This window comes from Felis catus, chromosome D1, assembly GCF_018350175.1.
Source record: "Felis catus isolate Fca126 chromosome D1, F.catus_Fca126_mat1.0, whole genome shotgun sequence".
Classification (NCBI taxonomy): domain Eukaryota; kingdom Metazoa; phylum Chordata; class Mammalia; order Carnivora; family Felidae; genus Felis; species Felis catus.
In genome coordinates this window covers 64,407,980-64,430,728 of record NC_058377.1, presented here as the reverse complement: position 1 = coordinate 64,430,728, position 22,749 = coordinate 64,407,980, and the positions used below count along the sequence as shown (strand labels likewise).

At 42.1% G+C, this 22,749-nt stretch overlaps 1 protein-coding gene and 1 long non-coding RNA gene across 3 annotated transcripts in view; one reads left to right on the top strand and one right to left on the bottom strand.

Annotated features, from left to right (window-relative positions):
* Window positions 1-22,749, top strand: part of LOC109491987 — a 58,774-nt gene that overhangs the window by 9,015 nt on the left and 27,010 nt on the right. The gene's annotated exons all lie outside the window — the stretch shown is intronic.
* Window positions 6,657-22,749, bottom strand: part of SYT9 (synaptotagmin 9) — a 199,396-nt gene continuing 183,303 nt past the window's right edge. The window contains exon 7 of the mRNA XM_023239527.2: window positions 6,657-8,907. Within this exon, the coding sequence (XP_023095295.1) occupies window positions 8,899-8,907 (9 nt within the window). The 3' untranslated portion in view covers window positions 6,657-8,898. The remainder of the gene's footprint in view (window positions 8,908-22,749) is intronic.

Genomic DNA, 22,749 nt, shown 5'->3' with positions numbered 1-22,749 from the left:
CTTTCTCTTTTTATATTTGAATAGGACTGTAGCTCATCTACAAAGAGTGCCCATAAACTTTCTCTCTCTTTAATTCTGCCTCCCTCAATAAATTTGATTGATATTCTCAATCAGATTGACTGAATCAAGAGAACAGACTGAGTGGTTTGTCTGTTTGTTTTTTGACTGAGTGGTTTAAATTAAAAAATGCTCTTGCAGTCCATAGAGTATCAGGCCCTAGAAATCCACATCTCAAACCAGTCACACGTGGGCTTGGGGGGTGGGCAGGGCTGGCTTGTGTGGACTGCAGATTGGAGAAGGGAGGTTCCTGCTCTTTGCCTACCCCCCGCCCCCCAAACACCTCTGTCTTGATGTTATCAGGAGGACAGGGCTGAGCTGCAGCAGCTGTGGACAAATCCATGAGGTTCCCAGGATAAAGATTTTTTTAAAAAAATTTTATTAGTTTTCTTTATTTTTGAGAGGCAGAGAGAGACAGAGCATGTGGGGGGGAGGGGCAGGGAGAGAAGGAGACACAGAATCGGAAGCAGGCTCCAGGCTCTGAGCTGTCAGCACAGAGCCCGACGTGGGGCTTGAACCCACAAACCGTGAGATCATGACCTGAGCCAAAGTTGGATGGTCAACTGACTGAGCCACCCAGGCACCCCCCACCCCCAGGATAAAGATTTTTATTGCAGCCCAAGGCAAGGGTTTATAGGCTGTTGCTTCACAAAGTAGGCCAGGGTGAGAGGCCACTCAGTGTTCCCCCTCTTTCCTGCCCCTACCTAGGAACCAACAGCCCAGACTGTCCCTCTTCATCTAACACCTACTTCTTCATCAAAATCTCCTCTTCTAGGGAACTGCCCTCTTCCTACCCTCCAGCTTACTCACAGGACTATAATGAATTCTTTAGGGTATCTTGAGAGAATCTATGCTGGTATTGAATTCAGAATGGAATTGCGTCTGCCTGGAGTGCCAGTCCTGTGTCATGATCCACACTAGACATCACTGATTATAAAAAGGGATTTAGGTAATTCTCAAAATCAAAAAGTCCTTTCAGATCATTTGTTAAAAATGAAGAGCCAGTGAAAAGGGAACTGAGAAGCACTGGGAGAGGTGAGGAGAGAGCTGATGGCCCCTGGAGAGCATAGAAAACCCTCCCCTCACAGTTAGTCTACACTTGGGTTTCCAGGCAACAGGAGTCTAGGACTGCACAGGCCCCACCCCAGCTATGAAGCTTTCCGGGGACAGGGACAAGCAGTTCCTCAGACTCAGAGACACACAGATCAGAGGTAGAAGAGCACAGAACGCATCGGGCCAAACTTCCCCATGTGAGAAGAAGCTGGGAGCCACAGGAGTGGCCTTGGCTTCAGAGGCAAGGGCAAAGCCCTGGGCCCAGCCCCAGACTGTGGCTCCATTACATCATGCTACCTCTTGGTCCTTGCTCAGTGTTCCTGATCCTTGAAAAACAACAGTTGACCTTGAACATGGATTTGAACTGGGTGGTTCCACTGATATGTTTTTTTTTTCCAGTGCGGTACTGTAAATTTATTTTCTCTTCCTTATGATTTTCTTGATACTATTTTCTTTTTTTCTAGTGTACTTCATTTTAAGAATAATGTATAGAAGTATATAATACATATAACATGCAAAATATATTAATTGACTATGGTATTGGTAAGGCTTGTGGTCAACAGTAGGCTATTAGTAGTTAAGTTTTAGGGGTGTCAAAAGTTGTATGTGGATTTTTTTACTGTGTTGGAGGGGTCAGTGCCCTTACCCCCCACATTGTGCAAAGGTCAAATGTACTACACATGAATGGCGATCTTTCACCAGAAATGGTAGCCCTGACAAACCCTACATGTGATGCTGTAGTCTCTGATATGATCCTTTCTCGAACCCACATGTTGTGGCCCTGGAGAGGTGGAGTCATTGGCAGTGATGCTTTTCCTGGCCAAAGACTGGGTTATGGAGGTGAGTGTCATGTAGACTCTTGCATAAAATGAGAGTAGAGAGCTGCCATGAATGATGGTCATGGGTATCTAAGGAGATAAGAGGCTTTGAGAAAACTGGACTCCCTGTGCTAGGTGGGCAAGAACACTCACAAAACCTTGCTTCATCTCTGGTATTTCCATGCAGTGAGTTCTAAAAGATCCAGAGAGCTCCTTGCTACAAAGAGATGTAAAGGTCAAGTCTCCCAGTTCTTCATGGGACCATGTTCTCCTCAATCATTTTCTTCTGCCTAGGAGGGACAGGAAGCTCTGCACCAGCCTCTGCTGCGCGCTCCTGAACAATAATTGCATTTGTGCTTATGTGTGTGCCCATGTACCGTAGGCATACCAAGCACCAAGAAGTAAAAATCAGTGAGAGACTGGGTCAAGGCAGAAAGTCCCATGTCACATTTCTGTTGTGTGCTTGAGCTCTTTGAAGACTGCCCAAGCCCTCTTAAGCCCAGAAGAGAGTGGGAGCCAAGTACTCCCACAAGTGTACTACTTTTTCTGTCTCAGGTATGTCTGTGGTCTGGTTGCACCAGGGACTGAGAAGGGTCTGGGCAGGAATCCTTGAGGGCTAGGGGTGTAGTAGGAAGGGGAAGCCTGGAGGTTACAATGTTGGTCAGCGGCAGAGTAGATTCTCAGCCCCACTGCAGGGCAGGGCTGTCTCCAACCAGCACTATGTTTGGAGGTAACTGATTTTAGGTCCTTCTGCATCTTCTAGGGCCATCTGGTCTCTACCACTGCTTTGGTCCACCAGCAAAGGGCAAATGTTTTTGCCAAAGCAGTGAGATCATGCACTAGAATAGTTTTAAGTGGTTGATAAAAGTTTAGTTAACCTTCCTTCCGGGTCCTTAACCCCCATGTAATTATAGCTTCAAGACTGAAATTGGGCTTTCCCAAAGTAGTGATTTTACATTGTCCCCTGGAGCTAAGAAGGTCATGAGTTCTTTCCTCATGTATACAAATGCCTTCCTCCACAAGGACCTGCCTTCCCCATGGAAACATTGGGAGACATGAAGACTGTGCTGGGGTTTCCTTAGCCTGCCCAAGCAGGTTCTTTCTTCTTCCAAACTAGAAAGGGCCCAAGAGGGGCAGTGGGTCCCACTGAGGCTTTACACACAGGAGCAGTCCTTATTAAAGCACCATGACACCTACTTTTACATGAGCAGGGAAATGACATAATGGAGCCATTCAGCCAAATGTCAATAGTCAATATGTGCTCTAAGAGATGTAATAAATGCGTGAATAATTTACCTAAGTTTTCTGGTTTTATGGGACTCTTTAAAGTCACAGATATACCCCTTGGATTTCTTTTAAGTCTGTTGTTTATGTTTTAAAAAATTACATCTTTCTTCCTCTTAAAAATCCAAAATCAATGAACTTTAAAATGTGGGAAAAAGTTAAGGAGACTGCACTTAGTCTGGCTCCAGATGATGCACACCCCCAGAACCCTGCACCCACACATGGTGGTTGTCCTTGTTGTTCTGTTTGGTGACACAATACATTCTCCTTTGCCTTGGAGTTCTGGGGACAAAAGGACGACCTGTCAGACTGGGGAGAATCAAAAGCAAGTGGCAATTGCTGTCCAGATGGCATTATCCTGATGCAGAACCCCCAAAAGTTTTGTCAAAGCTGCTAAGTGGACCTGCTACTGCCAGTGGGCTGGGGCTCAGGGTTGGGGGGTGGTGGGGTGAGGCCAAACAAGTGTGATGAGCACTAGTTGGGGCCAGGATCCAGCAGGTCAGGCAGGCAGCTTCCTCTCCCAAACCTGCAAGACTAGGCACCTGACATGTAAGTGCCACTGGCTCCTCAACGTGCCTTTCAGGTGTGGGAAACACCAGGAGGCAAAGTTTACACGTCTTCTGGCTAATTCTACCCAAACACAATTCTTTCAAAATCTACCAGTGCAATTCAACATAGGGTTTCACTTAATTTGCAGAGAGCAAAGCAAAACCAACACATATTTTGAAAAGAAAAAAAATATTTACTTTGGTTGAGGTATCTTCATCCCCAGAGTTCTAATTTGAAAAGTGGCATAAAGCAGCTCCTCTTTCTTTTTAAAGAGGAGCCAAGACATACCGTTGGTCTCCGTGGGGCTTGGCCCAGGGCTGCCTGCATCTTATTCTCAAGAAAACGTATTTTGTATTCGCTCTTTGCATCCAGAAAACGCTGACCGTAATTGAACCACGCTACCCACAATCGTGACCATAATGCAGATCTGCAGCTTGGTTAGGAAGGTTCATGAACGTCGCTGGAGCCAGCAGGCCCCGTGAGTCCTCAGCAGAGCTTTCAGGTTGCATTTGCAGACATGCAGATAGGTATAGCACATTTGTTTCCCTTTAAGAAACGTACACTTTATAGCATGGCTTTTCTTCACTGAGTTCTTACTCTGCTTTGCACTTTCCAGTGCACTTCTAAGGTAGGGATTATTTGAAACTTTATTTTATACTTTTATACTATCAGTGCAGAGCTGGATGCAGGGCTTGAACCCACAGACTGTGAGATCATGACCTGAGCCAAAGTCAAGAGTCAGATGCTTAACCAGTTGAGCCACCCAGGGCCCCTATACCTAAAAATTTTTAATTTAATCCTAAAAACTCCTGAGGGGGAAAATACATCTTAAAAATCATTACTTTTTTGAAATAAAGATTAAAAAAAAACTTGTTTCTGGAAGGTTTATTTACCAGTTTATGTACCCATAAGCTTGTCTCTGAAGCCCTGAATACAAGTATCTTCAGGTATTTATTATTCTCTGACAGCTTTGAGATTGGCAAATTAGAGAAATTGCCTTTCTTTGATAAATTCAAATCTGGAAACTGCTGCCACGCAAGAAGAATTGTATCTAAATTGCGCTAATATCAGTGTCTTGAGATGATGTTCACTTGATAGGAAAAACTATCAGTATTACTATGTCAGATGCTGGTTTGGAAATAGCTTTAATGCAATTGATAATTATTGGAATAATAGCTACAGTGAATTTAGTATTGAGTCAAGAAGACTATAATTTTGTTTTACTACCTTTACTGTTTGGAATAACAGTTGAATTTTCAAAAAGTAAAGAAATGGTAAAAGCAATGTGATGTGTTCTAAGCTATAAGATGCAGTGGTTTATCATCAATAACCTTCTTACGAATAAATATACCTTCATAACTGTCTGACAACAGTCACCCAGCCTTCATGAATACAACTATCCTATGACAGAGTTTAGGAAGGCAGTAGCAATGACATAAAGGGACAGCATTTGTGGCCCATGTCCCTTTGGCTCAGAGATAAAGGGAGAAAAGCATCCAACTTAAGCTTTTGAGCTCTCAGTAGGATGATGATAATCATATTTTTACTCCAAAGTTTCTTGTTTTATGGTAGGCTCTGCATCAGTGATAACCAGTTGCTTTTCATTAGATTTTGCTCTATTTAAGTGTCCATGGATAGCCCTTCCCCCTCTCCTCTGCCCTTTATTACTACCACACTCACCCCCCCCCCATTGTATGTATTAAGACTTACATGTGCTTTTAAAATACGAGCTATCCAGGAAGGCTTCTGATTCAGTGACACCTCCCTCTCCACTCCTAACCCCACTATTTCCAAAGTAGCCCTCGTGAGCCACACTTTCTGATAGTCCATTCTTGTGTAATCTCTTCCCCCAAATCTAGGCTAGCCTGATGACTTGCTCTTGACCAGTAGTATGTGGCAGGGATGACTCTGTGATACTTCAAATGTTATTTAGAAGAACCTTGCAGCATCTACTGGGACCTCTTGGAATGTTAGCTCTGGGGAAGCCAGTGCTATGCAAACAGTCTGACTGCCTTGAGACCTCCATGTTGTGAGGAAGCCCAAACTAATCATGTGGAGAGATTATATGGAGAAGCCCAAACAGCAACCAGCTGTTCCAGTTATCCCAGTGAAGGAGCCAGACATGTAAGTGATAAACCCATCATAAATATTCTGCCTTGTCGGGCATTGAGATGATGCCACCTTCAGCTGCCATCTGATAGTAACCATGGGACTCCAAGAGAACGCAATCACCCAAGCCCAGACAACTCACATAACCATGAGGGGTAATAACTTCCCCTATAAATCAGTAAGCTTTGTATTTTGTTACGCAGTGATAGATAACTGGGACATCCACCATTGCAGGACAGGATGGCCATGAAGATAGCTTTCCACATCTATCTTTTGTCAGTCTCCTTGGCTTAAGTATGAAAACATGCATAACTTTCTTATTTTCATATGCAATTTAGTTCTATTAATGGTCACGAGGACTAAGTCATTCCATTTAGAGTCATGATAATTGGAGCATTTTGAAAACATCCACATTGTAGAAACCACACCTATCCCTCTCTCCCTTATTCCTGCTCTGATTGTGTACCAGTGTACTTCCTGGACAGCATATCACCCATTGAATGTGCTCAGCTCACTGGAGGGGAGAAGCTTAGGTAGCTACACACATCCAAGGCAAATCAGCTTGAAGACAAAGGCAGCAAGAGGAAGGGGCTGAGAATCAGTGCCAGGTGGGTAGGGGAGACACTTGGCCTCTCCCATCTTTTGGCACCAGCTTTTCCCAAGGTCTTCTCCCAATATCTGACCCTCTCACTGCCATTTCCATTTTTTCAAGGTATGTTAATTTCCTTTTCCATCTTGGAAAAGAGGCTGGAGAATCCCCTTCCCTTCAAGTTCAATGAGACAAGGTTGGAGTTTTTCAAAAGGAACATTTACTAGGAAACTAAAGGGAAACCAAACAGAATGCAAGAGAACAGAGGCAGAGTTGCTGATGGGTTCAGGGAGTTCAAATTCAAAATGGCCTCTGGCCACAGCTGGACTGGCTAGATAAAGCTTTCTAGACACAAAGCCACCTGCCTGCCATGCAGACAGGCTTCTTTGCCTGTTGGCTCCTACAAAGCCACCTTCTGTTTCATATCAATAAGCCAGTAACATACTCAGTAGTACCCAGGGCTGCTAGCTCTCTGGGCAGGAAGATCTTTGGGTGGGAGGGTGGGGGGGACAATAGGCACAGCTGCCCCAGGATCTCCTACCCAGGTTCTCAGTGCCAAGGACATGTCAAAGTTTATTGGGATGGCTGCCTGATATCTGCTGTGGCCAGTCTGGTTTCTCTGGGACCATTCTTCTGGGCTCATCTGCTTGGCTCTAGAGACAGTATATCTGCTGGCTATCCAGCTGGCACATGTCCTTCATGCTTTGGTTTGGAACACTGGTGTGGTGGAGGATGTCTGAATGGGGAGAAAGAGTCAGAGTGGAACCTTGGGCAAGGAAAGTTGAATTCTCATGTCATCGGATGCAGGCAGAACCTTGGGTTCTCTTTGGATCCCGGTTGTTGAAAGCCAATCAGAGATGGAAATGGACTAGGCAGGCTGGGGAACACGTGAAGCTGAAGTGTGGTTAACACTGCCTTACAGAACCAAAGGCCTCTATTTAGATGTGAAATCAGTGTAGAGTTTCTTACACCAGGCAGCTGTGGCAATAAGAACTTTCTGAAGACATGCAATGATCCTGCTTCTACCCAGTTAGCCCCATAGTGAAATGTTAATTCAGACAAAGATAATGAGCTTCCCAGGATGTTATCTTGGAGAAGTGGTGCAATGTGTGGTTGGGATACCCAATTACCTTGCACCCATGATGGGAGAGAGAGGACCACTAGGTAACAGCCACCTCCTCACCCCACCCCAAGGTATGCTAAGGCCTTTGGTTTCATTTGTATGGAGGCAGAAGCAATGAGGATGAGGAGCAGGGCTGGCAGTGGGTTGGCTGATGTGGTCACAAAGGAAAAGCTGAGTAATGAATGAGATACCCGGGGAGAGCCCTTGACCTTCACTCTTGTAGGTATTTCCATTCCCCAAGTGCTGTGAAAGTGATATATGTGTCTGGAAGTGAAAGGAAACCTGTCTGTGGCTTCCCAAGGCTATGCCCCTGGGTTGTTGCATATGGAAATACCCCAGAAAGCACTCAGGCCAAGAAGGCCCAAAAGTTGTGCCTTTCTCAGGGGAGGGTTGTGTTACCTCTCCATCAACTCATCTCACAAAATGGTACACCTGTTCTTGACGCCGTTCCCCTGGTGGACAAATATGCCCTGAAAGGTAGTCCAGAATGCTTATGCCATTGAGATGCTTGCCTCCCTAACAGAGACAGATGGCAATTAACTTTCATTCTAATGTCAACACCAGTTGCAAGGAAGTGGCTGCTGGCCATCTAGAAAACACTGTTGAGGATTCTGGCTCCTCAGAATCTAGGTGCAGCACAAGAGACATCTATGATCAACTGGTACTCTCTGCCATGTGCATGGGAGGGGGCAGTGAATTTGCTGTGAATTAGCCCTCCTTGCACTAGATTTTCTCTAGGGGAACAGCCTGTTTATCCTCTGACTCTCCTGGGTCTATTCCTTGCAAAGCTGGAGCACTTCTTGGGGTAAAATTATTTTCTGAAGACAGTTATTAGCTCAAAGGTAGTCCAGTATGAATTAGATCTGCTGCCTATTTAGCACCTGGATATATTTTTAACTATTCTGTCCTTCCAGGGCATTCAAGCAAATAACATCATGTCAGAGTGACATTGCCAGAGCAGGTGCTATGACCCCATCACCAAGGGCCTCGTGTTAATCACTAAGAATCCCAGTGCTCTAGGGTACTCTTAGTGTTCTCACTACATCAGGTGGTTTCTTCCACAGTCCAATCTTGGTTCTTGGCCATGACAGTCATGCTTCCCCTGCAGCACACCACCTTAGGCCACTTGAGGATGGCCAGGCCATTCATATTCACCAAACCTAATATGGAAAGAGGGCCAGTTATTGCTGTGGTTACAGCTCAGCATTTGGTCACTGCAGTCGTCCGGGTGTTGTTGGATGGGAAAAGTTACTTAAGATCTTTGTAAGGTGGTTGTCCCACTGTGTCCTCGGCACAAACAATCCTCTTACCAATAGTCATCGTTTCTGTAGGAAGAAGAAACAAAGAGAATGCTTTGGTTTTCATCCATATATATTCTTTTATTTTTAAAACTGAAGTATGATTAACATACAGTGTTATTTTAGTTTTAGGTGTACAATGTATTGATTCACAATTCTATACAACACTCAGTGCTCACTATGGTAAGTGTAGTCACCATCTGTTGCCATACAATGTTATTATAATATTATTGACTATATTCCCAATGCTGTACTTTTCATCTCCATGACTTATTTATTTTAGAACTGGAAGTTTGTATTTCTCAATCCCCTTTATGTATTTCTCCCATCCCCTCTACCTGCTTCCCCTCTAGCAACCACCAATTTGTTCTCTGTATTTAAGAGACTTTTTTTTTGGTTTATTCATATGTTTTGTGTTTTATATTCCCTATAGAAGTAAAATCATATGGTATTTGTCTATGACTTATTTCACTTTGCATAATGCTTTCTAGGTCCATCCATGTTGTCACAAAATGGCAAAATCCCATTCTTTTTTATGGTTGAATAATATTCCATTATATATGTGTACACATACACACCACAGTTTCTTTATCCATTCATCAATCAATGGATACTTGGGCTGCTTCTGTATCTTGGCTATTGTAGGTACTGCTTCAATAAACATAGGGGTGCACGTATCTTTTCAAATTAATTAATGTTTTTGTTTTCTTTGGAATTTTGGAATTTTCTTTGGAGGTTAGTGGAATTACTGAATCATATGGCATTTCTAATTTTAATTTTTTGAGGAACCTCAGTACTGTTTTCCACAGTGGCTGCACCAGTTTACATTCCCACTAACAGTGAACAACAGTGCACAAGGGTTCCTTTTTCTCCACATCCTCACCAACACTTGTTATTTCCTGTGGTTTTGATTCTAGCCATTCTATAGGTGTAAAGTGATATCTCATTATGGTTTTGATTTGTATTTCCCTGATGATTAGTGGTGTTGAGCATCCTTTCTTGTATCTGTTGGCCATCTGTATGTCTTCTTTAGAAAAATGTCTATTCAGGTCCTCTGCTCATTTTGTAATAGGATTATTTGTGGAGTTTTTTGGTACTGAATTATAGAAGTTATCTATATATTTTGCATATTAACCTCTTTTTGGACATATCATTTGTAAATATCTTCTCCCATCCATAAGTTGCCTTCTTGTTTTGTTGATGGTTTCCTTCACTGTTCAAAAATTTATTATGGTGTAGTCCCAAGAGTTTATTTTTGCTTTTGTTTCCCTTGCCTGAGGAGACATATCTAGAAAAATGTTGCTAAGGCCAATGTCAAAGAAATTACTGCCTATATTTTCTTCTGGAAGTTTTATGGTTTCAGGTCTCACATTTAGGTCTTTGATTCATTTTGGGTTTATTTTTGTGCACAGTATAAGAAAGTGGTCCAGTGTCATTCTTTTGCATGTAGCAGTCCAGTTTTCCCAGTATCATTTATTGAAGTGACTGTCTTTTCCCCATTGCATATTCTTGCCTCCTTTGTCATAGATTAAGTGACCATATAAGCATGGGTTTATTTCTGGGCTCTCTATTCTGTTCCATTGATCCATGGGTCTATTTTTGTATCTGTACCACACTTTTTAGGGTTTAGAGGGAATATATCTCCACATTATAAAGGCTATATATGACAAACTCACTGATAATATGATACTCAATGGTGAAAAACTGAGAGCTTTTCTTCTAAGATCAGAAAATAGACAAGAATATCCACTCTTACCACTTTTTTATTCAACATAGTACTGGAAGTCCGAGCTGTAGCAATCAAACAAAAAAGAAATAAAAGGCATCTAAACTGGTAAAAAGAAATAAAACTTTCACTATTTGCAGATGACAGGATACTGTATAGGGAAAACCCTAAAGACTCTACCAGAAGCCTATTAGAACTGATAAATGAATTCAGTAGTTTCAGGATACAAAATTAATATACAGAGAGGTGTTGCATTTTTATACACTAATAACAAAGTAGCATAAAGAAAAATTAAGAAAACAATCCCCATTACAATTACACCAAAACGAATAAAATACCTAGCATGGTCACACGACCATGGAGGTAAAGACCTGTACTTTGAAACTAAAACACCGATGAAAGGAATTGAAGACAACACAAACAAGTGGAAAGATATTCCAATGCTCATGGGTTGGAAGTATTAATATTATTAAAATGTCCATACCATCCAAAGCAATCTACAGATTCAATTCAATCCCTATCAAAATACCAACAACATTTTTCATAGAGCTAGAACAAATAATGCTAAAATTTGTATGGAACCACAAAAGACCCTGAATAGCCAAAGCAATCTCGAGAAAGAAGAACAAAGCTGAAGGGATGCCTAGGTGGCTCAGTTGGTTAAGCATCTGATTTCAGATCAGGTCATGATCTCACAATTCATGAGTTCAAGCTCTGCATTGGACTCTGTACTGACAGCTCAGAGCCTAGAGCCTGCTTTGGATCTGTCTCCCTCTCTCTCTGCCCCTCCACTGCTTTACTCTGTCTCTCTCTCTCTCTCAAAAAATAAATAAGTAAATAAAGAAGAAGAACAAAGCTGGAGGTATTAGAATTCTAGATTTCAAGATATACTACAAATCACCCATACATTTTTTAATGTGCACCAAATAAGTGCTAGGCACTGTGATAGTTGCTGGGGATATAGATATCATGAGTGAGACACATGCTGCCTTTTCAAAGGGCTCACAGGGGGAGAAGTTAGAATGTGAGAAGCTGAATGACAGAGTTGTACATAAAATGCATAGGGAAGGACAAGGGGATTGGGGAGGTCTACAGAGAGGATTCTGAACGATAAGTCAAGCTGGGCTGTTTAGGCTAAAGGGGAGTCCATCAGGAGAGAAGGAGGGAAGGCCAATTTGGGCAGAGGAAAGAGTTTGTGCAAAGGCACAAAAGCAGGAAAGGTGTATGTTTGGCCCATTGGAGGAAGTGGCAGAATTTGGAGTGAGGAATAGAAGGGGAGGAAGTAAGGCTGGGGAGGAGAGAGGGGTGTCTGTGCAGTGCCACATCCATTCCTTTTCTTCAAGCTGTGAAGGATGGGCTCTTTCAGTGGAGTCCAGACTTAGAGTAGCAGGATCTCTCATGTTTCACACTCAGTGGAGCATCAATTTAATTTAAACTCAGGGCATCTTCCAGTATAGATTAGGGGTATTAATGCTGCTGTCCCAGAGAGAAAGAAAACTGGAATCAGTCCCAAGGACACAGCAATAACAAAAAATATACATATTAACTATGGGAGATTCACAAACATTGTGAAACTAGAATACATGGACTGCATTTCAAGGATCAAATGTTCACATGTGAGGCTATAACTTAGAGCAATAAAAGCTAGAGCATACACTGTAGACAGACTGTGACCGTCGAATGTAAAGTGTGTGCCTGGACTTGGGCACACCCATACCCCTGGGAAAGGGATGTTCCTTCCTGAGTCTAGGAGGAAACTGTGAATGGATATTTGTCTTATATTGTGATTCAAAACAACCTTCCCAGACCAGCTAATGCTCTGGAGCACCCCATGAATGGCTCTCCTTCCCAGCCTACCACCCACATCCTGCAGGATCTTTTCAGAGCCCCTTCTCTCAGCTGTGAGACCCATACCTGCAGGTCCAGCTTGCCAGTCCCTGAGTCTTTCCTATCTGGGAAGGCAAACTGTTAACAGGCTTAGCCTTACCAAAGAATTAATTGTGCTATTAGCCAACTAGGCCACGTGCCATATTCCTTCAGGTTTTGAGTACCTATTATGTGCCAGGTGCTCAGATATGCACTTCACAAATCCTTAAAAGGACCCTATGAGGCTCTTTACTGGAGGACATAAAAATATAGAAAGATTAATCTGCCCAAAGCCATACTGTTACTATGAGTCAGAGCTAGGATTTGAACCCAAGACTTGTAACTTCAAAGTCTATGCTTCAGCAATTACATTGTTCCTAAATTCACTCTGTAAGTCCAGTCTATACATCTGAGCTTCTGCCTTGGTTTTCTAGATACTCTAAATCATAAGGAACACTAAGAAACCCTAGTCTGAGCCAGTAGCATGCAGCAGATACCACAGCCCACTTACAGCTTCCAACCTTACTACTCCATTTGGATTCCCCCGGCTAGTGACCTGCCCATGTACTTCATTTGCCCCCTCAATTTTATGCACAACCTCAGTCTTCCCTGTTCTGACCTTAGTTTCTCCTCTCCATTTGAAGCAGCCAAATGGCTAAATTATAGGGCAGCTCTGACCTGACCTCCACAGCTGGGTTTTGCTCACTTGGTGAGTTTCCTTGTGGAAAACTGGAATCAAACACAGCCCCTGGGAATACTGTGGGGTGCCTATTCTCTTCTTTAGCTGGATCTCCCTCTTCTATGGTTGGGTTTATTTTCTGGGCCCTGATCCTGTCTGCTCCCAGTATCCTTTGTGTTCTTACTCTGGACAGTGCCATGAAGGCCCCAGAATGTTTTTGGTCTTCCAGCCCACAAGGTGACAGGATAAAGGAGTTTTGATGTCTGGTGGAATGGTGGTGTGGTCGTCTCTGCCAGGGGTCTTGCAAGAGAAGCTTCTTGGAAATGAACTTTTCCTGGGGAAAGTCAGATATACAATTCAGGTGTGGAAAAAGTAGTTCAGTTGTTACAAGGGAAGGGTAGTTTTGAGTGTGGCATGGGTGAACTGTGCTGTGGCCCAACCTCTTTTGTTTGTCTTTTGTGGGGGGAAAGACTGGAAAAGCTCAACAAAACCAAAGAAACCGAAGTAAATTACAACAACTTCCCATACTCTTACTACCTAATGAGCTGTTTCTCAGCCCAGATTTCTATAAAATAAAGCGTAAGGAAAGATTTTTCTACAGTTCAGAAGAGTACTGACCCAGTAGGGCTTTGGTGGGGGGATGGGGTGGTAGAGACTGACAGCACCAACACTAGAGACAGCAGTGGCAGCACAAACATTGGTGGCCATAAGTCTGGCCTAGCTGGTTCCAGGGCTGGCACCAGGCCCATCTCAGTGGGCAGAAGCAGCAGTGTCCTTGTTATCAGACCAGTGCCCTCCCAGGAAGCACCAGGGGCTTGGAAGGTATCAGGAACTTCAGTGGCATCAACAGGAAGTAGTGGGTACAATCTTATCAGAACAGAGGGGAATTTAAGTGAATTGAATTGTCCTGAGACATACAGATCTGATTTGAATTAAATTGAATTGAAACCAAAGATGAGAACTGTCTCAATGAAAACCGTAATGTGAAGTGACATTTCGATCACAAAAATGACAGCTGATGTGAGACAGGCCATTGAAACTGACCCCAAATTAAGAACATGAAAAGACTGAGTGGATCATTAGATAATATCTTCCTGTGAATTTGAAAATGGGTTTTGATTACAGGAAGTATCTAAGGGCTTTGAACTAAGAGGCTTGTCAAAAATTGAAGTGACTCATTACATGATTCAATCTTACATGGGCTTATTATTGTTAAGCTTGTATTTAAAATTTTTATTTAAAAATCACAAAAATCTCATGATTTTGTTGACTATTACTAAGCACTGCTTTGGAAATATATGAAGAAACATCAGGCCCTCCTGCTTACAATATGATTAGCTTCTTTTTTCTTTCCCCGAAGCGGGCATTCTTTATTCTTCATTGCCCCTCACCCTTTTAAGAATCATGTTAAAGAAATAAAGCAGGGTGAATGTGACTATTCTTTTATCAGGAGACTGGGGTGATAGCTGGAAAAGGAGAGTCCACTTGGGTAGTAACTACTATTTGTGGGGCACTCAAGTGCTCTTCTCTATCCTAAGAGCTTTGCATGGCTTTCTTCATTCAATGCTTGCCTGGACCCTCTGGGATAAATATTACAGTTACATTTTTACAGAGGTAACTGAGTCTGAGAAAGGCCAAATAACAAAGGTAGTGAATAGCAGAGCCAGGATCTGTTATCATGTGTTTACGGGTTCATAATGTATGCTCTTAAGTACCATGCCCAGGACAGCAAATTATCGTACCCTGAATGCCAACTACATCATGGCACCTTTCTTTTTTTTTTATTTATTATTTATTTTTTTTAATGTTTATTTGTACTTTTGAGAGAGAGAGAGAGAGAGATAGAGCATGAGTGGGGTAGGGACAGAGAGAGAAGGAGACACTGAATACAAAGCAGGCTCCAGGCTCTGAGCTAACAGCTCAATGCAGGGCTCCAAACCACGAACTGTGAGACCATGACCTGAGCCGAAGTTGGATGCTTAACCGACTGAGCCACCCAGGCACCCCATCACAGAGTCTTTCCAAAAAGGATTTCCAATTCAGAGGATAATTCTGAACAGTACAGACTTCATAGGAAAGTGTATTAACATCCACTGTGAAGTCAACCTTGAGGGGAAAGGTGGTGAATGGTGGCAGCATGTGTGACATGTACATTGTTACTGAGAAGGGTTCATCAGAAACAAGCAAGAAGTAAGGGCTATAAGTGAGGTGTCATTAAAAAGGTATAGGGGAGTCCTGTCACAGTTTCCAGATGAAGGGCCAAGTTAGTGAATTATTGCAAGGCAAAGCTTACTCTACCTGATGGGAGTTGAGCTGATATTTGGAGTTTGTTACTCCGAGTTTATAATTTGTTACATTTATTCATTAATTCATTCAACAAATATTTATGGAGCACCAGGCAAATGTGAGGACCACTAGAAACACAAAGATGACCAATGCACACCCTATCTTCAAGAGCTTGCAGTTGTCAGTAAATGGCTAGAGAAACAGGCCACTGAGGAAGAAAAGAGAGTAAATGAAGTCTCATCAAGAAGCCTGATTGAAATTGCTATGTGTGGGTGTGTGTGTGGGGTGGGGGAGAGACTGTGTGTGTGTGTGTGTGTGTGTGTGTGTGCGCGTGCACACGCGTACTTTCGCACATGTGCATGTGTACAGGATTCCATTTTCCCAAGTCGGAGAAGAAAAAGGAAAAAAGTTATAAAAAAAACTAGGTCAGGGTGACAGTTGAAAGGTTCCTAGGATATATGAGATGCACCAGATTGTGACATGCAATCCCACTAAAAAAGCATGGTGTTCTCCCACTGACAGTACAGCTAGAAGCCAACTATAAGCCAACATAAGAAGGGACTTGCCTTGCTAAAGCACAGCTCTGGTGAAATATTCCAGGGGGCCATCCATGCCCTTCCCCATGTCCATGCACAGGTATCCTACCTTTGCACTTTGGGACTTGGACCTCTCAATGGCCATCTGTAATCTCAGGTGTTACCAAAGACTTGGTAATTCTGATCGTATTATTTAGAAAATTAACTTTGTAACACCAGCAAGGTATAACAAACAAGAATTCCAAACAATGAAGTAATGATGCTTTTTTGTGTAAGTTATATTTATTTGAGTGTAAGAACACATTTTGTTATCACAGTTCTGCTTTATGTTGAGGTAAGTGCTTATAATAATATATTAAAAATTACAGGATTTATGATTTTAATAGATACATTTGGGAAAAGTTGACTTGTTAAATTTACTGAACATTTAAATGCTCAGGAAAATCCAATATACTAAGTTTAGAAATTTATTTTCTAAGATGTTGAAATGCTTAAAGTAGTTTAATCTAAAAGTATACGATTTTATTTATTAGCATTGGAAGAGTTAACAGTGCTTGAGAACCATTTTGTTTAACACCTACAGTGTTAGATGTTTGAAGTGTTTGATGTAATCACTCTTTAGATTTGTGACTTCAGTTTGAAATGTTTAGGGAAATTAGCCAATCAATTGCTTAAACAGTGTTTAAGTATTAGGAGAATTTTACTTGCTAGATGTATAAGGTCTTTTCTTTAATTTGAAATGTTTAAGAGAATTTGATTAAGTGTGAAATCAGTGTTTAGCAGCTTAGGGAAATATAATCTGTCAAATTAGTGAACTAATTGAGAATTAAACATGGAAAAAATGAAAATGAGTACTTTAATTTCAAAACGAAATGATTAGTTTCATAAATCATTGTAATAGCTAATATCATATATAGCATTTAGTATGTACTGTTCTAAGAATATTACATCTATGAATTCCTTTTCTCTTCACCACAGTTCTCTGAGGTGGGTACTATTATTATCCCCATTTTACACATGAGGAACTCAAGGAACAAAGATGTAAAAGGACTACTTTACCAAGTGCTATGGAATGAATTGTATACCCCACAAAATTCATATATTGAAGCCCTAACCTCCAACGTGATGGTATTTGTAGATGGGATCTTTGCAGGGTAGTTAGGGTTAGATGAAGTCCCAAGGATGGGGTCATCATGATGGGATTAGCGCACCATATAAGAGACATCAGAGAGCTGGTGCTCTTCCTCTCTTTCCACTTGCCATGTAAAGACACAGTGAGAAAGCAGCCATCTACAAGCGAGGGAGAGAGTCCTCACCAGAACCCAACCCTGGGGGTACCTAATCTTTGACTTCCAGCTTCCAGAACTGTGAGAAATAGATGTCTGTGGTGTAAGCCCCCCAGTCTGTGGTATTTTGTCACGGCAGCCCAAGCTGAGGCATCAAGTGCCTCCATTTCCTAGGGCTTTCATAACAAAATACAACAAACTGGGGGACTTAAAATAATAGGAATTTATTCTCTCATAGTTATGGAGGCCAGAAGTTTGAATTCAAGGTGTCATTGGGGCTGTGCTCTTTCTAAAGACTCTACAGAAGAATCCTTCCCTGGCTTCTTCCTGGCTTCTGGTGGTTGCCAACCATCATGGTGTTCCTCGGCTTTTAGTTGCATCACTCCACCATCTCTGCTCCGCTGTCACACTGCATTCTCCTTGCTAGCTCTCTCTGTGTCTTCACATGGTCTTCTTATCATAAGGACATTAGTCATTGAATTTAAGGACGATCCTAAGCCAATAAGACCTTATTTTAATGTAACTGAATATATCTGCAAAGATTCTTTCCAAAAAAGATTGTGGGTAGATTAGCATTTTGGAAGGACACCATTAATGCAGTATCCCATGTCACCAATATCCAGCACATTGATAAAGTCCATGTCAGTTCTCAGTCTTCATCTTATTTGACTTATTGGTAACCTTTGACAGATCTGATAACTCCCTTCTCCTGGAAACAATTTCTTCTTTCTTGTCTTTGGACATTCCTGGTTTTCTAACCATTTCAACGACTTTCTCCTTCTCAGTCTCTGTTGGTTTCTCTTTTTTTCCTAGCTTTAAGTGTTGGAATGTCCCAGTTTTTAATACTTGGACTTCTTCTCTTCTCCATTTATATGTCAACCATCTTTACAACATCAGTTTGACCTTTCTCTGGAATTCTAGATTTCCGCATCTAACTTCCACTTGATGTCTCCCTGTAGATATTCAATATCTGATTGCCCTGAACAGGTGCTTGACCTGCTGCTGTCTTTCTAAGTTCACTTCCAGGTGTTCAGGCCCAAAATATTGAAATCATCCTTCACTTCTCTCTGTCATACTCTACATCAGGAAATCCTATAGGTCTCCTTCCAAAAATATATCCAGAATGGAACCACTTCTCACCATTACCCCACTTCTACACCAGTCCAAGCCTATACTGTTTCTGTCTGGATAATAGCAGCAGACTCCTAGCGGATTTCCCCCCTTATACCCCTGCCCCCTACAGTCTATTCCCAACACAGAATCAAAGGGATCACTTATAACCTCAGATCACATCATATCTCTCTTAAACCCACGAACCATGAGATCATGACCTGAGCCGAAGTTGGGATGCTTAACCGACTGAGCCACCTAGGCACACCCACATCTCTCAAAAATCCTGCAATGGCTTCCTGTTCATCTCAGAGTATAAACTAGAATCCTTATAGAGATCTATGAGGTTTTATGTGATCTGAGCCCTGCCCACCTCTTACTTTTCTGATCTCTTATTTCCCTCCCTCACCCTTGCAACCCCCACATTGTTTTCAGTGTTCCATGTACAAACTTCCCTAAGGCCTTTGTATTGGTCATCCCCCATCAGCCTGCATACACATGTGACTTCCTCCCTCATCTCCTTTGCTCAGATGTTTTAATTCTCCATGAGAGCTATGTTATCTCTATTAAAATTACCACCCCCTCTCTTAAAATTAAAACAAAACAAAACACAACCAACCAACCAACCAACAAACCAAAAAAACCACTACCATACTTCTGGTCCCCCCCTTACTTGCCCTATTTTATTTTTCTTTTTATTGATTAGTGACTATTAGCTTCAATAATACAGAATATGCTCACTTACAATGTTTCTTTTCTGGTTTTCCTGCTAGAATTAAGCTCCACTAGGGTAAGAATTTTTGTCTATTTTTTCTCATAGATGTATACCCATTGTAGGTAATCAATATTTGTTGATAAAGAAATGATTAAATCCCCCACATCCTTCTGCAAAGTGATTGTTTTAAAGGAAACTTGACTGAGTATGACTTGAATAGAATGTCACAATATAGACAGTAAATGATGCAAATAATGCAAAGAGGCATCTTGAAAGATTGCAGAGATAAGCAGCCAGCATCATTAAGTCCAAACATGGAGAAATTCTAGAGGACATGGTCATGGTTCTTCCAACCTCTTTTGTTTTGTTTGTTTTTTAAAGTGACTAGATTTTATTTTATTTTATTTTATTTTATTTTAATTTAATTTAATTTAATTTAATTTAAATTTTATTTTATTTTGCCTTGTCTTGTCTTGTCTTATTTTAATTTTTGATTGGGGGGAGAGGCAGAGGGAGAAGGAGAGAGAAAAGCTTAAGCAGTCTCCATGTTGCAGTTCTCAATTCCACGATCCTGAGATCATCACCTGACCTGATATAAAGAATGGGGCACTCAACTGACTGAGCCACCCAGGTACCCCCCGCCATCTGTTTTTTAAATTAAGATGATTCTGTCACAGAGACCTTTATGAGAACGCTCTGGGCATTTTTGTTGTCACAAATCTCACCTGAGACAAAGACTGGGAACTCGGCATTACTGTAATTCTCACGGGTGCTGCCTTGCACTTGGAGAACTGAGAGCTGGAAGGTAGGTAGAGCTCATTTTCTCCTCAAGAAAGTGGAGCTTCTTTGGCTTTCAGAGCTAACACTGGGTTACTTTTATAAATTAATAGAACCACTGTAGCTGTAGTTTTGAAAATATGACATGCAGAGTCCATCTAAGAAATCAACAATCATTTTCCAAGCTGTAAGATAGAAGAAATTGGAATTCTATCCAACAAGAATTTATTCAATGCTGACTTTGTGCCAGGTACTTTGCCAGGTACTGGTTATACAATGATGAATAACAATTGCTATCCTCAAGGAGCAGCTGGCTGTACTGCAGATGACACGCACACAAATAATATCAAGTGGCACCAAATGCTATGGTAGGGGTAGGCACAGGGGACCAATGGGCGAGAACACATACAGGAGACATTTAACACCTAGTAGGAGGATCTCCAGAATGCTTCCTAAAGAAGATGAAAACTGATCAGATACTTAAAAGATGAGCTGGATGTAGCCAAGCAAAGAGAGGTAGCAAGGACAGCACAAGAAGTCAAATCAGGAGCAAGGGCATGGGGGTGAACAAAAAGTATGGGGTGGGCCACCAGATAGTGTGCATGGCATCAACATAAAGTACAAGGAGGAGATGGATGCGGGGTCACAGAGGACCATGGATAGCAAGATAGGGGACCTGATCTTGATCTGAACAAAAGGCAGCTATTGAAGTGGTCAGATTTGTACTTTAGGACTTGGACCCTGCAAGCAGTGCAGAGACTGGATAGGACAGCAGGGAAACCAGGGTGGAGCAACCATGTAGGAGCAGGTGAAGCACCCCTCTTGCCTTTATAGTCCTCATTTACCCTGGCCTTGCAGAAGTGTTGGTCAGTGGGGAGGAGGTAGCTGGTTTTGGCTCCTGAGAGCTCTATTTGGCTGGTCCTGAGACAGGATGAGAGCATTTACATTCAGAATTTCCTAAAAAGGGACAAATGGAACTCTGAAAAATAATGAAGAGCAAGAAATATAAATACCAAAGAGATAATGAATGAAGAGTCATAACTACAACCCAACCCACCAATGTTTAGTATACAATAAAATGGATGTTCGATCTGCTCACCTGTGAAATTGACTCCAGGATATCACCATTACCACTTACAGATGGTAGGCATTTTCTGGCTAAACAACAAGACCCCAGTATCCTCTAGCTTTTATTTGCCTGACATAAGGGAGACCTTGAAAGGAGACGCATTCAGCCTGCTGCACGTGTGGGTGACTTGTACCCTCCCCTCTGAGTGCTTCTACCCACTTTGAAGAGCTGTGCAGACTCTATGTGTCTCAATCCTCCCTCAGGACTCTCACACTGACCAGTCCCCCTCCTGCCTGTTGATGATCACATTCTGGAAACTTCTCTAGGGACCACAGAGGAAAGGCTCAATCACCCTCTGCAGTAAAGATCCAGCAATGAGCTCATGCCAGCTAAATACATCAACTGGGTGAATAATGAAAGCCCCTACTTTTCACCATGGGGAGGAAGCGTAATCTCAGACCTCAAGTGGTTCACAGTCAAGAGAGAAGACAGATGACTCTAACGCACTAGAAAGCAAAAGCTAGAGGCAGTAAGTGATCAATATGAATCACAATCACAGTATCATGGGAGCACTTCATTCTAAGTGGGGTGTAGTTCACTTAAGACTTCACAGAGGAGGTGGCACTTATTAAACCCTGAGGATTAGGTAGGATTTATATGGTAAGAATGTAGAGGAAAGGTACAGCAGGTTAAGAAAACATCAGGAGAAAAGGTGAAAAATAGAAAATTAATTTAGGCACTATAAATAGGCATGGCCAGCCAGTGGAAGCTTTTGAAGGAGGGAGACCTGGTAAAATCTGAGTTCTCCTGCCTAAGGAGAGTGGCCTAAAATGAGAAGGAAACAACCGAGGGGCTGTGGACATTGCTAGCATAGACTACCTAAGGGAGGGAGGGCAGGCACTGAGGGGGACCTCCTTCCCGGGCACCTGTTGGGACCAGCCTCACTGAACTGAGTGGTGGATACTCCCTTCAGCAGGTATGACTCAGGAGATGGTCAACCACACTGAGTTTACACAGGCCAAAGAGAACAGCTGTAGACTTCACAGTCTATTGCGATACCATGAGAGAGAAAATACCCACTGCATGGTGGCCTCAAGCAGGGGTCTCCCCCATAAATTACTCAGGCCTATCATGCTCCCTTTTCCTCTGTGATTATGGATGTGTTTCTCTTAACTTAGGAGAAGTTCTCAGAATTAGCTTAAACACTGGGATGTCGTTGTATGGAATAAATACATCTAATAGGTTGAACAGAACTACGTTTTGAAAAGTCCATTAAATATGTGGTAATTTAAAAATAATATTATATCTTATAGCTTAGTTTTCTGTGTGAGAGAGAGATCCTTAAATATGTTTGTTGTTTGAAAAGAGGTTATGACATAAGACACTTTCTTTCCCCCAAAGATTTAGAGGCTTATATTAAGTTATTCACAATATCAACATTTTGGGTATTATTCCTACCATTAACTTTTTTTTAATGTTTACTTATCTATTTTGAGAGAGAGAGCGAGAGAGAGTGTGTGAATGTGTGCATGAGTGGGGGAGGGGCAGAGAGAGAGAGAGAGGGAGAGAGAAAATCCCAAGCAGTCTCTGTGCTATCAGCATAGGGCCCGACTCGGGGCTCGATCCCACAAACTGTGAGATCCTGACCTAAAATCAAGAGTCGGATGCTTAACCAACTGAGCCACCCAGGTGCCCCCCTACCATTAACTTTTCATCTCAGCTTCCCACAACATCCAAAAAAAAAAAGCAAAAGCAAAAGCAAACCAAACAAAAACACCTATCAGCACACTTTTCTGTTATTTGAGTATCTGCTCTTTTC